The 14,813-nt window shown below is 42.0% G+C and overlaps 1 protein-coding gene across 5 annotated transcripts in view; it reads right to left on the reverse strand.

Annotated features, from left to right (window-relative positions):
* Positions 1-14,813, reverse strand: part of SORCS1 (sortilin related VPS10 domain containing receptor 1) — a 548,833-nt gene that overhangs the window by 55,531 nt on the left and 478,489 nt on the right. For all 5 annotated transcript variants that reach the window (XM_058697716.1, XM_058697713.1, XM_058697717.1 and 2 more), the window contains exon 24: positions 7,107-7,206. In XM_058697716.1, the coding sequence (XP_058553699.1) occupies positions 7,107-7,206 (100 nt within the window). The remainder of the gene's footprint in view (positions 1-7,106; positions 7,207-14,813) is intronic.

Here is a 14,813-nt window from a genome sequence, read left to right on the forward strand (position 1 = left end):
GTCAGCAGACCCCTCCTACCCAGGAATCGGCTATAAGGTGGTTGATTCTAGCTCTGAATTGAATGTGCAGTCTGCTCCTGGTCTCACCAGGGTATCAACCTTCTATTTCCAGCTTCCAGGTAGAGTTTTCCACTCATCTGCTTTATGATATCAAACCCGACATGAACCACTGATCTTTGGCAACCAAAAAAGAGGCTCCTACTTCTAGGGCTCCATCTCTATCAGATAAGTTACCATCTCTTGCCTCGTGGGTTGAAAACATCTTCCAAAATGTGTAAAAAAATGTTGTTAAAAAGAGAAAGCTTATTGACTGTTGCCCAAACTTATTATTTAAAAAAATCCTTCTTCCATCTGCCCTTCTTTCCTTTTCCATATGCATCATACTTTGCAATTTCAAGGATGCATTATTGAGGGTTTTCTCACTAGCAAGCATGGGTGATGAACAACAAAGGTTGTAACATAAATGGAGTATCAAATAATGGCAGATTTGATTTCCCTGAATTTATCCCTCTCTCTTGCATCTGCTCATAATTTTACCTTCAGTAGATATATCAATTAAGGATATTTAAGGATATATATCTAGATACCCCAAACCACATCAAATTATGCATCACTTTATACATAAACCACACAAAGTCACCTTGCTCTGCCTCTGCTCAACACAGCCCCTCAACCTGGCATGCTTAGTTTCTCTTTGTTTTGGTGAATCCGTATTCAATCTTAAAGCTCATCTTTATTGAACCTGGCTGCTGCATGGAATACTTTTCATCTTCTTTATTTAGAATTAGTAAAGCTTCCTGCAAATCACTGTTGTGCCTCAGGTTCAGCCAGTGTGGACTGAGTGAGGCTCCTAGCTCATCTCACATCACCAGATGAACCAAAGGTTTAAAGGACTAATTGCAAAGTAAGGCACAGTGTCACTTGAGGAATAAGGTGATAAATCTGAAATGGACCTCGCCTTTGAGTAAATTCCAAGTACGAGGGGCAATGAGAAAAACCGCTGGCATTTTAAGGATATCTTCTTAACAGCTTAACTTTGTCTTTTCATAAGCACCAAGAGAGATCAAATGCTCTGCATCTGATTTGAAGCCTTCCTGTGAGTCTTACTGGAAAAACTCTCCCTGGGATGACATCGTAGCTCTTAAGATGTGGAAGAATGTAGGTACATAAAAATAATACCAAGGAATAATAGAAGGCCAGGGTAAAACCATGGATGAGAGAGAGCTCAAGGGAGATGTCACAAGAGATGTGAAGAAGGTCTGGTTTGACAAGGTCAAGATAGTGCAATCTAACGTGTTGACCCTGAGCTCTGCCATGAAGTGAGGCACAGTGTGGCCTGGGAAACACTCCTGCCAGTGACCAGGGCAGGGAAATAGGGCTGCTACGTATACTTGGTGCAGTCTCCTTCTGGAACAGCTCTCCTGCCAGTCCTTCTCCTCCTCTCTAGGTTTCCTTAATCTGGGACACAGAACTCTAATTTTTCTTCAACTTTCTCATTTCCCACAACGTGGATATAAACAATTATAATGCCTCTTGAAGGGACATGTGACATAAGAAAAACACAAAGATGTGCTTTCCGCAGACGCTTATTGGAGAAGAGAAGGCCAGGTCTACCTCACCAGTTATTTGTTAAGAGGCAAGATGTCATGGAACAGATTCACAATCCAGTAAACTGAAGCTAAAGGTTCACTGAGGGAATGGGATATTGAATATATCTCTAGTGGTTATAAATTATTTACACATCTAATTATTTATAAAGGCAATAGTTATTGAGCACCTGATATGTGCAAGTTCTCTGTTAGGTATAATGGTTACCATCATCACTAGACAAATAGATTTAAAAAGCCCATGTGAGTTGAAAGAAGGAATAGATGATATCCTGGGTAAAAGTCTCTAGAAAGACAACCATGCAAATGTTGGCATTGATTTAAGTCTTAAAAATCAAACAGACTTAGGAGATGCAGAGAGGTGGCGAAGGTGGTAGATATATTCTAGTTGAGAACAGCATGAGCAAAGGTACACTTCAGTCAAAACACCAGCGTTCTAGTCCGGTACCTGGCTTGATCGATTTCTACTCCTTTTTCCCACTCTCTGGGTTGTTGCAGAACATCATGGCCTTTGTCCACTAAACACGGCTGCTTTCATGTCTCAAAAGCCAAAGAGAGCCACTCTGGCCACAGCCCTCTCTCAACTTCTTGTTAATAGTCTCATTCTCTCCCTACTCACATGCAATTTCAAATCCCTTTTTTCCACAAAGAGAATTTCAGAAACCTAGCTGTCATGAGCGGCTGAGCTCTCAAGAGGAAGTGAAAAGAAACGGAGAAGCACAGGAGTGGCTAAGAACAAAACACAGACGGCGTTCAAAGTTTAGCTCAGTGTAGATACCAAAGCTAATGAATTCCCAGGTAGAACATGTAGGGGGAAACAGCCTAAATCCAGTCTCTAATGACATCCAGACCTAGAAGTGCTTACCTTGTGTTCCCATAAAAGCAAACAGGGAACTGAATTTGAAAAACAAAATAAGGCCAGTAAATTCCTGAAAGGAGACAGTTCTTTTTCCTTGGAGACAAACCAAATTATGCACTGCCTCTCTCACCAGCAACATACTCTGGCTCAAACATTTTTAAAAGAAGCCTGCTGAACATCTGCTGGGCAATTAATGGAATGCAGCAGTGTGCTGGAATGGTCCCTAGGAAGGTATTAGCAATCCTGCTTAGGAGACATGAAATGTTGCAAACAGTGGTCCTTTTTCCTTTTTCTTTTTTCTTCTTTTTCAATTTTTATTTCCTCCTGCCTGCAGGGGGGATGAAAGGCAGGGAAAGGGAGTGAGGTAGACATTCTGCCTCAAATACTCTTCCTCACGGTTTTCCTCTTTCCCCCAGGGACCTTCGGCCTTCTCTTCCTAGCCACCCAAACAGGAGTGTGCTAATTTCAACTTAAAGAAAGTCTCGGCAGACACAATCTGCTACTCTGTTCGAACAGTTTACAACATCGAATGGCCAGGGCTAATTTAGGAGCAATCTCCAATGGGAAACTGATCCATCACACGTTTCACTTCCTCGTCACAGTCATTAAAGAGAGCACACCTTAACCTAAATCTTGTCTTTTGCAGTCAAAGTGAGGCCAAGAGTGATGTTGCACCAGTTCTAATGCAGTGATGGGGAACATGGCCACACTCAACACAGCAAGTCTCCAACTCCGTTATTCCATCAGCCCTTGACATCCTCTTCCTTTACTCTTCAAACTGGAGCTGATTATCTACATAGAAGTCTACATCTACTCCAGTCACTGGGCAAGTCATAATTGATCAATAATGCCACTTGATCAGTGTCTGGAAGTCATCCTGTCAAAAGGCCCTACTCTCCAATCTAACAGAGAAGAACCCTGAATAAGCCACAGTGGTTGGAAGTCAAAGACTTCTTCACTCTCTTCCAACTACCTAGTCTAATATTGGGGTTTTGCCTCGAACTACATTTTTCTTTTCTTTTTTTTTTTTAATTTTTTTTAACGTTTATTTATTTTTGAGACAGAGAGAGACAGAGCATGAACAAGGGAGGGGCAGAGAGAGAGGGAGACACAGAATCTGAAACAGGCTCCAGGCTCTGAGCTGTCAGCACAGAGCCCGACGCGGGGCTCGAACCCACGGACGGTGAGATCATGACCTGAGCCGAAGTCGGACGCTTAACCGACCAAGCCACCCAGGCGCCCCGAACTTCATTTTTATTTTATTCTCTTAGTAATCTTGCATCATATAGATCTATATTGCAGGAAGTTCTTCTTCAAATGTCAGTGCGCTTACCTGAGCACCGGTAACATACCTTCCTTTTGCCACCACTTCTCCCCAGAGATCCGCCCCCCCAATTCCCAGTGGTGGAACGAACTATAGACATTAATTGGATAAATTTTCCAGATCCTCCCAACTTTGCATTATTCCTTGCCTGCTGGAACTTACACTAGTGTAATTAACCCTCATGGTTATCAGGAATGGACTTTCTTTCCTATCTGCAACTAGGAATCCCACATGGATGCTTTTGGATGCCTTTGCTATATAGGTTTCCCTTGGCCAAGCTGTGGCCAAACCAGTTTCAGCTAATTGCCCATTTCTTTGATCCCTATTTTTCAGCCTGATCCCAGCTCTACCAGTTGTCATTACAGGAAAGCCTCCTCAGGTAACATTTAAAATAAGATTTCGAATTTAGCAAAATATTCTGAACCATCTCTGGAGTGTGATGTGATAATCAGTTAAATAAAAGTCAGGCACATAAAATAACTGCTAGAGTAGAAGCATGGGAGGAAGCAAAGGTAGAAAATGCAGGTGGCCTCCAGAGCTGAAGGAGTGGGGTTAGTTCTCTGCCTCATTTAACCAAGGACAGTCCCCTTACCAGCAGAGGTCCCAGGTAAACAGTAAGGGAGGTTTTTTTCTAATAAATGAAGCTACTCCACAGAAAAATATGTTGCTTGAAGATAGTGTTCGTTTAGAATCTGAGTAGCTGTAAAGCAAATTTTGCACTATGGGGGATGGACTAGTTGGCCACATCCCTTCAAACCCAGAGTTCAGTGTGGAGTATGGCTCACTTGTCTTTAACCTCTAAACCAAAAGGGAACAAGGAACTCTAGCTGTCATAGGAGAGGATGGTAAGGTTCAGTCTGCCACCTAAACAAGCTGGACTGTCTAATTAGATTGATTGGTTAACCTGTTTATTTTTATTAAAAAAATAATGTTTACGCATTTTGAGAGAGAGAGAGAGAGAGAGAGAGAGAGAGAGCGAGCACAAATGGGGGAGGGGCAGAGAGAGAAGGAGACACAGAATCTGAAGCAGGCTCCAGGCTCTGAGCTGTCAGCACAGAGCTCCATGAGGGGCTTGAACTCGCGAATCAGGAGATCATGACCTGAGCTCAAGTCAGTAGCTTAACCGACTGAGTCACCCAGGTGCCCCAATTGGTAAATCTATTGAAAACAATTTGAAGTTGTTAAATTCCAGTCATTTGAAAAATGTGTCAATGGTGTGGCTATGATGCCACATGGGAATGAGTGCAACTGATGTCCTTGTACTTTGTTTTCAAGTACAACCAGCCATGTGTAACTGCCCTGTGTCACCACCATTCACCAAAGACCAAAGGTCGACCTTTTGGGAGGAAACAGCTCATCTAGATTATCAAATGACCTGAGCTAAATTGGCAGCTTTCTTTCCTGCCTGAGGCTTAACAGTTGCTCTCACAGGTGTTACTTAATTGTTCTCGATGTTCTCACACTTTCTCATTTTCTTCATGGCATTTTCATGAGCAACACAACTCAAAAAGGGGCATTTGTTAATTTGTTCCTTGTGTGGCTTTCCCCAGTGATGGAAGCTTCATGAAGGCACAGACTCTGTCCTATGCTGAGGACATTGCTTGGATCAGAGTGGGAAGGTACTCGGTACATGCCTGTTCAATGGATGAATTAGGATGACAAGCTGGAGAAGAGAAAATCAGCCCTCCTCAATCCTCCTTGCTCTGAAGGGTCATCTGAAGTGATACTCTGACTCAGTTATGTCTCCATTCAATCACCTTGATGGCTTCCCAGAGCCCACCGAAGGAAGTACAAATGGCAGCCTGGCATATTTCCATCCTCTACTTCTATATCTCATCCTCACAACAGTGACTTTTAAGTATTTTTTAAGGCAGTGGGATTTTTTTTTTCTAAATAAAATAGTTCATGAAACCCTAATAAAGAATAAAAAAAATAGAATCCAAGGAGAAAACAGGCCAGTGGCCAACCTCATTGGCCTTCCTCTAGACCTAGGAACACCTCCAGAATCTCCAGACAACCAGAGAAGGGAGGTGGAAGTTGCTGTTTTTTGTCCCCACTTATTCAGCATCTCCCAAACCCTGGAGACTTTCATGATCCTTCCTTGGGGCTTTGGTGCTTGAAATGATCTCTGGAGGTCAATCCTTTCTATCCATCGAGGTTCTTCCCAAAGACTACTTTCTCCATGAAGCCTTCCTGTAGCCTTCCTGTATCATTCTGACTACACACAATTTCTTTCTGTTTTACATTTCCTATACAACTTTGATTGTTAACAATAAAAAAATAGAAAGAGAAACAATGGCTTACTATTATTAGTGCCAGGCACTACTCTAAGTACATTACCTGAATTAACTTAATCCTCACACAATCCCATGGACACAGGTAAGAGTGCCACCTCTAAGCCTCAGAGATGTTAAGTCTCTTCTCAAGGTCTATATGGCAAGGAAGTGAGGGAGCCCAGATTGCAACCTATGATCTGGCTGCAAATTTGCAAAATCTAGTGCTTAAGTACACCAAGTCTCTATTTAAGCATTTATGCATTTTACTCATTGAGATACCCCGTTACTGCCCATTTCCCAACCCCATGGCACCATCACCATTGCTGCCACCAAATTTTGCCACACTGCAATTTTTGAGGACAAAGACCATTTCCTATTGGCCTTTGTATTCCATGGTGTACCAGAACTATACTCTGTAAAAATACGTACTCAGTAAATATTAATTTATTATTAATGTAACACAAAAATATGTATCTATATACACTTGGAATTACCTGAATTATCACTGAGATTTCTATATAGCCTTAGCAGGAGGATCCCCCAACCACCTTTTGCAGGTGAATAGACAGAAGCTCAAGGATACTGAGATCATGCATGACCAACTTAGGGTTGCTCTTGGCTATGGCCCTGTACAGCTCTTAAGTCCCGGTTATTTCTACTCACTATCCCAAAACTGAAAGAGAGAAAACTCTTGATAATGTAAATAACTGAAAATAAAGTTTTGCAACAAGATCAGAAAAAAGGTTATTTGTAAGGTTAACTCTATTTTTGAGACTCCTGCTGAGATGGAGCGTGTCATCATTTGAGGAGTGTGCATCCAGGTGATTCCCTGACAGTTTTTGCTTGTGCCTAAGTAGAAAAGTCACCTTACTCTTACAGGTCCTCATTAGGGCAAAAATGCCAGGCAAGGGAACCTCCAAAGACTGATGCCCTGTTTCTCGTTAGCAGTGGTACCACCTCCTCTTGCTAAGATGAAAAGACAGACTGGGATCCCCCTTTGCTAGAGCCACTAGCCCGAAGCCAGGGACCTGTAAACTGACCTGCTGTTAAGTGAGCCGCATGGACAAGGATTTGGACCCCAGGCTTCAGCTCAAAGTGCACCGAGTTTTGATTGAGCTTGTGGATCAGCAGTTCTGATATCTGAAAGAAGAAGTGTCATAATGAGTCCACCAAAACTGTCATATCAACTACATGTTGAGAGATATTTACTGTAGTTACCAAGGCATCCCATGAGTTATATAAATGAGTCTCGTATGATTTTGAATTTTTATTCCAGAATATGCAGACATAATGGTGTTTTAAGCATGACCGGAATTTACATCCAACAAAATAGGACAAATAGTAAATATAAAAATTTCTGTTCTTAAAACATTATCCTATATTATCCTAGAAAAAGCCATGCCCAGTTTTTTGAAAGAGCATTTGTTATATATAAAAACTTAAGAGAAGTGATTTTGTACAATTTACGTATTCTGGTGAGGTTTGTATTCATTTATTTTACTTTTGATAGTAGACTCCATCTCATCTGTGCTCCCTTCTCCTTCCCCCAACTGTATACTGTGGCTTTCACAGAATAGATACTTTATGAATATGTATTGAATGGTAAATATAGTTCTGCTTAAATAATAAAAAGCACAATCTAGGTAATGCATTGGCTGATCCTTGTTTCATGCCTATGGACATCAGCTAAACAACTCCCCAGGCTGACACAGGTGTACTGGGCAGACCTACGGAATTCTGGACCACAAAATATTTAACCCTAAAAAGAGGCAAAGGACCATGTTTCAGTAGGAATAGCATAAGGACAGTTTTATAGACAAGGCAGCACTGTTCACTTGTTCAAAGTAGAAAACCCAATTCAATTTTCTTCTTCTTTCGAACAATTTCTGAAAAGATATTAGGGAAAACCACACCCCTGTTATTTTTATCTGGACTCCTTGCCTTACTTTTAATATTCTAATCATCAATTTAATATTTTATTTAGTATGCTATTTAAGTCCAATTAGATGCTTTCTGACCCACCATTTTTTTCCCTTTTATATTTGTTGAGTTTTATGTAGTCCACCAATTTGCCAAAATGACACCTTTGATTGATCCTTTTATCAATTAAGCAGGGGCTGATGGCTTTGTTTTGAAGCAGAGAGTTCCTGGCAGAAGTCCCTGATGGGTAATGGAACTGAACTGCCCTGCACATGAACTTCTTTGCTTAACAACGGGAACTTGGGAGGACTGTCAGTGACCCGCAGTTCAACACCTGGGATCCAGTGCAAGCTCAGCGTCTCAAATGCTTTCATTTGGCAAACCATGCAGAAAAACAAGCCTGTGATACAATTATGGTGAAAACAACTTTATCCTCTATGTTAGTCTACTCTTTTTCCTGGACACGCAGGATCTTCCAGAATGCTCCAGGTTTATAGGAACAGATTTTTAACACAGACTATATAAGATGTTTTTCCTCTGTGATCTCTAAAGTGTTGCAATGTATAGGTTCCTATCGTATCTTATAATTCAATTGGTAAGGTTGTTATGGGACTTTGACAGAGGATTTTTAGTAGAGGTCAATCAGAAAAGTTTTGGTTATGAAACAGATACACACAGACACAGAGAGAAATGTGTATAAATATGTGTGAAATATATGTGTTTATATACATATGCATATATGTGTATATGTGTGTGTGTGTGTGTGTGTGTGTGTATATATATATACATATATATTTTTTTTTTTTTACATTTGTAGTAAATTATTTTAACTCAAATAGGAAAGACTTGTCAGAAGTAATTGAAGAGCTGCCTTATTTTGCAGAGTCCATCTTGTGGCCAAAAGGGAAACATTTATTTGCAAGAGAAAGACTTCCCTCTTTCAACCAGTTGAAGTGATATTTATTTCTTATTCCTGAAGATGTTTTTTCCTCAAGTGAGAGATGCAAATAACTAAACCAGAAAATAGAGTTCATCAGAACAACAAATTTCTAATTTATAATCTCCAGGAGAGTTCCTTGTGAGATAATTAACTTCCAAGATTTGTTTTGGTTTATAACATTACTTCATTGGATTTATCTGTATCATTTACAAAATTAAGCAGGCTATGCCAAAATAATCTGGTAGCAGAAAGTAAGTATCATGTAGTTAACTTGCATCAAAGGACATGCAATAAAGAACACATATCTGTGGGAAAGAAATTATACACAGAAACAAAACTAAATGAAATGTACATTGCACACAAGAATAATCTCAATCATAATCATGCAATTCTCTATTCAAATAAATTAGTATGAAACTGTTGACAGATTTGGACAATATTTAAAATTTTTTCATGCCACTTGCACCATTATTTACCCTATATTTTTCATCAGATCCTAACTTAAATACTTTTTATTTATATAATACACAGATACATAATATACCATACAATTCATATGCATGGAACACTTTATAGTGGCAGAGTTGTATATTTGTTACTATCTTTCTAACACAACCTGCTGGTGTCTCCACGGAAAGGACCATGGATCTCACCGGACATACCTAAGTTTACCCAGTTAACAGTTGAAGAGTTGACACCTGACTTTGGTTTTGTTTGACTCCTAATCCTGGGGCATTGTCATTAAAAATGTTTTCCTCGAACCAGGTGACAAAAAGAGAGAGCAAAAGGTACCTGGAAAGAGGTCTGGCTGATCAGGTGTAGGAAATTAAAACAAAACAAAACAAACCAAACTGTAGCATTTCAGTAATTATGCTGCCATCTCTTATTCATCTGTGAGGTGCACGGCTTGTGACAGCAGTCCCATGTCAGCTGACCAGTGTAAGCTGCGCGGACAGGCAATTGCCAACCCTCTCCTCTGGTCTGCCACATCCTGTTCACCAGTTAATACAATTTGTAATGTTTGGAAGAGACTTCGGCTACAAAAGGAGTGGAATAAGCTGGAATCCATAGGGATTGGCATATCCATAGGGAATCCATAGTGGCAGCAGCCTGAATGAGAAACACAAAACCTGGCATGACACAAACTAAGTGGAATAATGTGTGGCTGCTGGGACACAACCTGCTGAAGCCAGTTCCGTATATTTATTTTTCTCTTACTGTCCAACGTGTGTTGTCTTAGCAAATTTCATGTATCCTTTTTGCTGTGATCCCTCTCCTGCTGCTCTCCTACACAGTCCATTTTCTATTCTCCCTCAGCTAAATAATCACTATCAAAGAAACAACATATTATTCTTGGTATCCGCCTCGTGGCGGACTATGCGTGTGATTCAAGTTTCACTTGAAGTACCAGCTAAAAACACAGTGGGGACTCGATAAAAATGCTGGGAAAGCTGCCATCAGAAGAGCATACTGGGAGGGACCTGCTACAGAGAAAATGCCAATTCTCTTCCTTATCTTCTTCACAACATATAACATTAAGTATAGCAATCAGAATAGGCTAGGTTAGGCAGAGGGAACAGTGTTCGAATCTCAAAGGCTTCAAACAATGAAGGCATATTTCTGGCTTACATTTCCTACCCCTTGCAGGTACACAGTGGTGCTCGTGATGGTTACATAGGGACACAGCCTGGCGGATGCTTCTATCCACAGCACTACAGGAAGGAAAAGAGCCCTCAAGGGTCTACAACTGGTATTTGAATACTTCAGCTTGGATGTGACACAAATCATTTCTGCTCCCAGCGCATTGGCCAGAATGAGTCACGTGGTTCTGCCCAACAGAAGAGACTCCAAGGTACAACCCTATCATGTATCCAGAAGGCAGGGAACTAGAAATATGTTTTTTAATGTTGATTTATTTATTTTGGAGAGAGTGAGGGCGGGGCAGAGAGAGAGAGGGAAAGAGTGACCTGCAAGCAGGCTCCGCGCTGTCGACACAGAGCATGACGCCAGGCTTGATCCCACAAACCATGAGATCATGACCTGAGCTGAAATCAAGAATCAGATACTTTAACCAACTGAGCCACCCAAGTGCCCTGAGCTGGACATATTCAGTCTACAGCAGTGATGGTTACCACACAAAGAACACATTTAACATACAAACAATTTTAAATGAAACCAATAGGGGAAAACACACTCTCAGGTTGTAATGGAAGTGTCAAAAACTGAAACATGAAAAAAGAGAAATTTAAGGACAGAGAAGTTGGTAAATCTATGAAATTTATAAGCCAAAGAAATGGTACAAAGTCAAACTACAGACGCAAAATGGTCGTTGGCAGATGTATCAATGATAAAGCTACACTGGGCCAAAATATTAATGTTTATCTCTGAAGTTGGCAGGAGGAATGCAAAGCCTACTGAACGTAGACAGCATTCTGGTGCCCTGTTCAGTGATACTTGCCTGTATTGACCTTGGAGCTGGCCCAAGTAGATCACTCCTGATCCTGTTACATTATTAAGGTCCTTTCAAATAGCAGTTGAAAAATCATCTTTTTGGAGTCAACAAAGAAGGATCTCTTTGAGGGATCCCTCAACAAAGAGGGGGACCTTTCCCGCTTCATCCAGCATAATTTTTGGGTTATATCATGGAGAGGGCAATGGAACCAAACACTAATTCTATCTAACACCAGCATACTCCATTCCCTTCCTTCTTAGCCCAAAAGAATCAGCTTGATTAAAGTGCCTGAGAAGTTTCCTGGGTGATATAATGAAGAAACATTGGTTATACATATTTCCTTCCCTTGTATTCCCCATCACCAGCTCTAAGTTTCTGTCTCCCTTTGCCATATTCCTTCTGGTCCAACTCTTACCTAATCAACTTTCAATTAGAGTTTCCTGCCTTAATGCTCTTCTTCGTAAACTCCAGAGTATCTCTATAATTCAACTCCCCATGTTAAAAAAATCTGGACAGGGCAGATTATGCAGGTAATAGTCTGAGATTATCAATTATATTTCATAATGAATCTTTAATTCCTTAAAATGCTGCTAGTAGACTGTTCCATTTCCAGAGACACCTTTCCTTTCTCTGGATTTTGAATTTTTTTTTTTTTTAATTTTTTTTTCAACGTTTTTTATTTATTTTTGGGACAGAGAGAGACAGAGCATGAACGGGGGAGGGGCAGAGAGAGAGGGAGACACAGAAGCGGAAACAGGCTCCAGGCTCCGAGCCATCAGCCCAGAGCCTGACGCGGGGCTCGAACTCATGGACCGCGAGATCGTGACCTGGCTGAAGTCGGACGCTCAACCGACTGCGCCACCCAGGCGCCCCGAATTTTTTTTTTTTTAACACTTATTCATTTTTGAGAGACAGAGAGAGATGGAGTGCAAATGGGGGAGGGGCAGAGAGAGAGGGAGACAAGGAATCTGAAGCAGGCTCCAGGTTCCCGGCCGTCAGCCGAGAGCCTGATGCAGGGCCCAAACCCACCAACTGTGAGATCATGACCTGAGCTGAAGTCAGACGCTTAACCAACTGAGCCACAGGTACCCCTAGATGGTGGATTCTGCATCTGTCAAAGGTATATGGTAAGAGAGACAGTTAAGGAGAAAATTCATTGTTGATGGTTGACATTTTTTTCCATAATCGTTTTGTTTCTTCTAAATGTTTTCATGCCCTTTAAGATTCTGCAAGACAACATGTAGGCTCCCTATCTCCCCAGCACAGCATCACAAACAACCTTGGCAGAACATGATGGTCTTTCCTCTTTCCAGGAGAGGCAGATACAAATCAGTTCGCTTCCAAGGACTCAGAAGCAAGGGAGTACAGGGTGGGGGGCCGAGGGAAGGTTGCTCCATACCTGAGAAGCTGAGGAAGCAGGATGTGTTATCCCTGATGAGGCCAGCTAAGGGCAAGTGAGCGTTTTCTTACTCCCCAGAGATCTGAAATAAAGACTGGTAGAACCTCCCAGACAGAGGTCACTTGATTAACCCTGCCCACGTTATCCTGATAACAAGGTCAAGTACTTCTCACTGTGAGGAATTTTCAATTTATTTCACAGACAAGATAGCTTGATCTGAGCCAGCATCGCCGTTCCCCCGGGGAAGCCAAGGGAGGAGAGCCAAGAGCCCTTTGCTGGGGTCTCACCCTTACAATCTTCTGGGTCCATCTGGCCAGGGTCCCACTTCTTCCCCTGCTGGGAGATCTGTGCTATATATTTACAAGAAAGCAGCTGGAGCATTAAGAGAGGGGTAAGGTCAGCCCTTCCCAAGTTCCATCTGGGATTTGAGTGCAGACTTCAGGGTGCAGTGGGGAGGGGCGGGCGTTCCTTCTTGTTATTTGGATCTGCTTTGCATTCATTTTAAATTTCTGTGGAATTTATTACAAAGGGAGTCACTTGCATGTGTCTGCCTGGTGTTACTTCTCTCTCCCTATTTTTCTTTGAGGAACCATGTCCTTCCCCATCTCTGTCCAGTTGATTCTGGAGAGGCTTTCCGAACCCCTGATCCAGGCAACATATCAAACCTCTGAGTTGTCAGAGGCAGCACTCTGTCTGTCCGACTATAGGGACTTGTAAGAGATGCCTGTTTCACCCAGGCTAAGCCAGTGCAGACTCCTGTGGCGCTACTGGGTGAGAGGCAGTGCTTCCTGAATGGGGCTGACCGGCCAGCTGAATAGAGGCTGGAGATTCCTGTGGCCACCCTTGCCTTCCTGCCCATTGGCTTCGTTCTCAGGCGGGTTCTCAGGCCTGCCCATTGGCTTCGTTCTCATATGGTAGCAAAGAGATGGGGAAAAGAGGGAAGGAGGAGCGTGTTTGGTGACATTTTTGAGTGGCTCTGAATTCATCCATGTGGGCACTGTATCCTTGGACCTTCCAGTTAAATAAGCTCATAATGTCACTGTTTTTCCTTAAACTGGTTTAAACTGGTTATCTGTCAGTCACAATCAGAAATAAAAAGAAAACAGATCCCCAAACTCAAAACAAAACAGAACACTTCTCATTCATTTGGTGCAACAGCCTTGGTATTTTCAGGCCCATGGAGCAGAGTGGTATCTGATCCACGTCTGCAGCAGGGCCGAGTGGGGGACAGCGGGCTTGAGTTCCTTGTAGAAACAGAAGCTGTGTCACCTCAGGCAAGTTGCTGACTTCTCTGTGTTGGGACCTCAAATTCCTTCATTTTAAAGGGACTGAGTCAGAAAGAAGCGTCCAAGCAGCCTCTTAGGGTTGAAAACTACAGGTTTCTAAGGGCAGCCCATGTCACAGCATCTTGAGCCAAGGCTCAGTTTTATGTGTTGATTTTGTTACTGGACTTTTTAAATCAGGATGGGGACATTCCCTAATATAAGGACACTGATTTCCCATGTGCTGGGTTTGATATTTGCTTGCTTTGAGTCCTAGATAAGCTGGATACACTTGTAGTTTCCTTAAACAGACTGACAATTGCTAGCCTGCTAGTCTGATTCCGTTCTTGATACAAATCCACTTGAAAACTCTGATGGGTCTTCCTTACTCCTGCATAGTTACTCATGTCCATGCTTTCTATCTCTGCCTGTCCTCCTTCTCTTCTTGATTTTCTGTGATTTCATTCATTTCTCTTTTTCTCACTCTCACCAGCATCTTTCTTCAATACATGCCCTTGACCAAGCCCAATAGTCTCTTTCACAAGCTTAAACTTTCCTTTTGGGGGCATCTGGGTGGCTAAGTCGGTTAAGTGCCTGACTCTTGGTTTCGGCTCAGGTCATGATCTCGGGATTTTGTGAGTTCAAGCCCCACGTCGGGCTCGGCACTGGCAGTGTGGAGCCTGCTTGGGATTCTGTCTCTCCTTCTTTCTCTGCCCCTCCCCCACTCACACTGCTTCTGTCCCTCTCTCAAAAAAAAAAAAAAAAGAAAAAACA

The sequence above is a fragment of the Neofelis nebulosa genome, chromosome 13, assembly GCF_028018385.1.
Source record: "Neofelis nebulosa isolate mNeoNeb1 chromosome 13, mNeoNeb1.pri, whole genome shotgun sequence".
Lineage (NCBI taxonomy): Eukaryota > Metazoa > Chordata > Mammalia > Carnivora > Felidae > Neofelis > Neofelis nebulosa.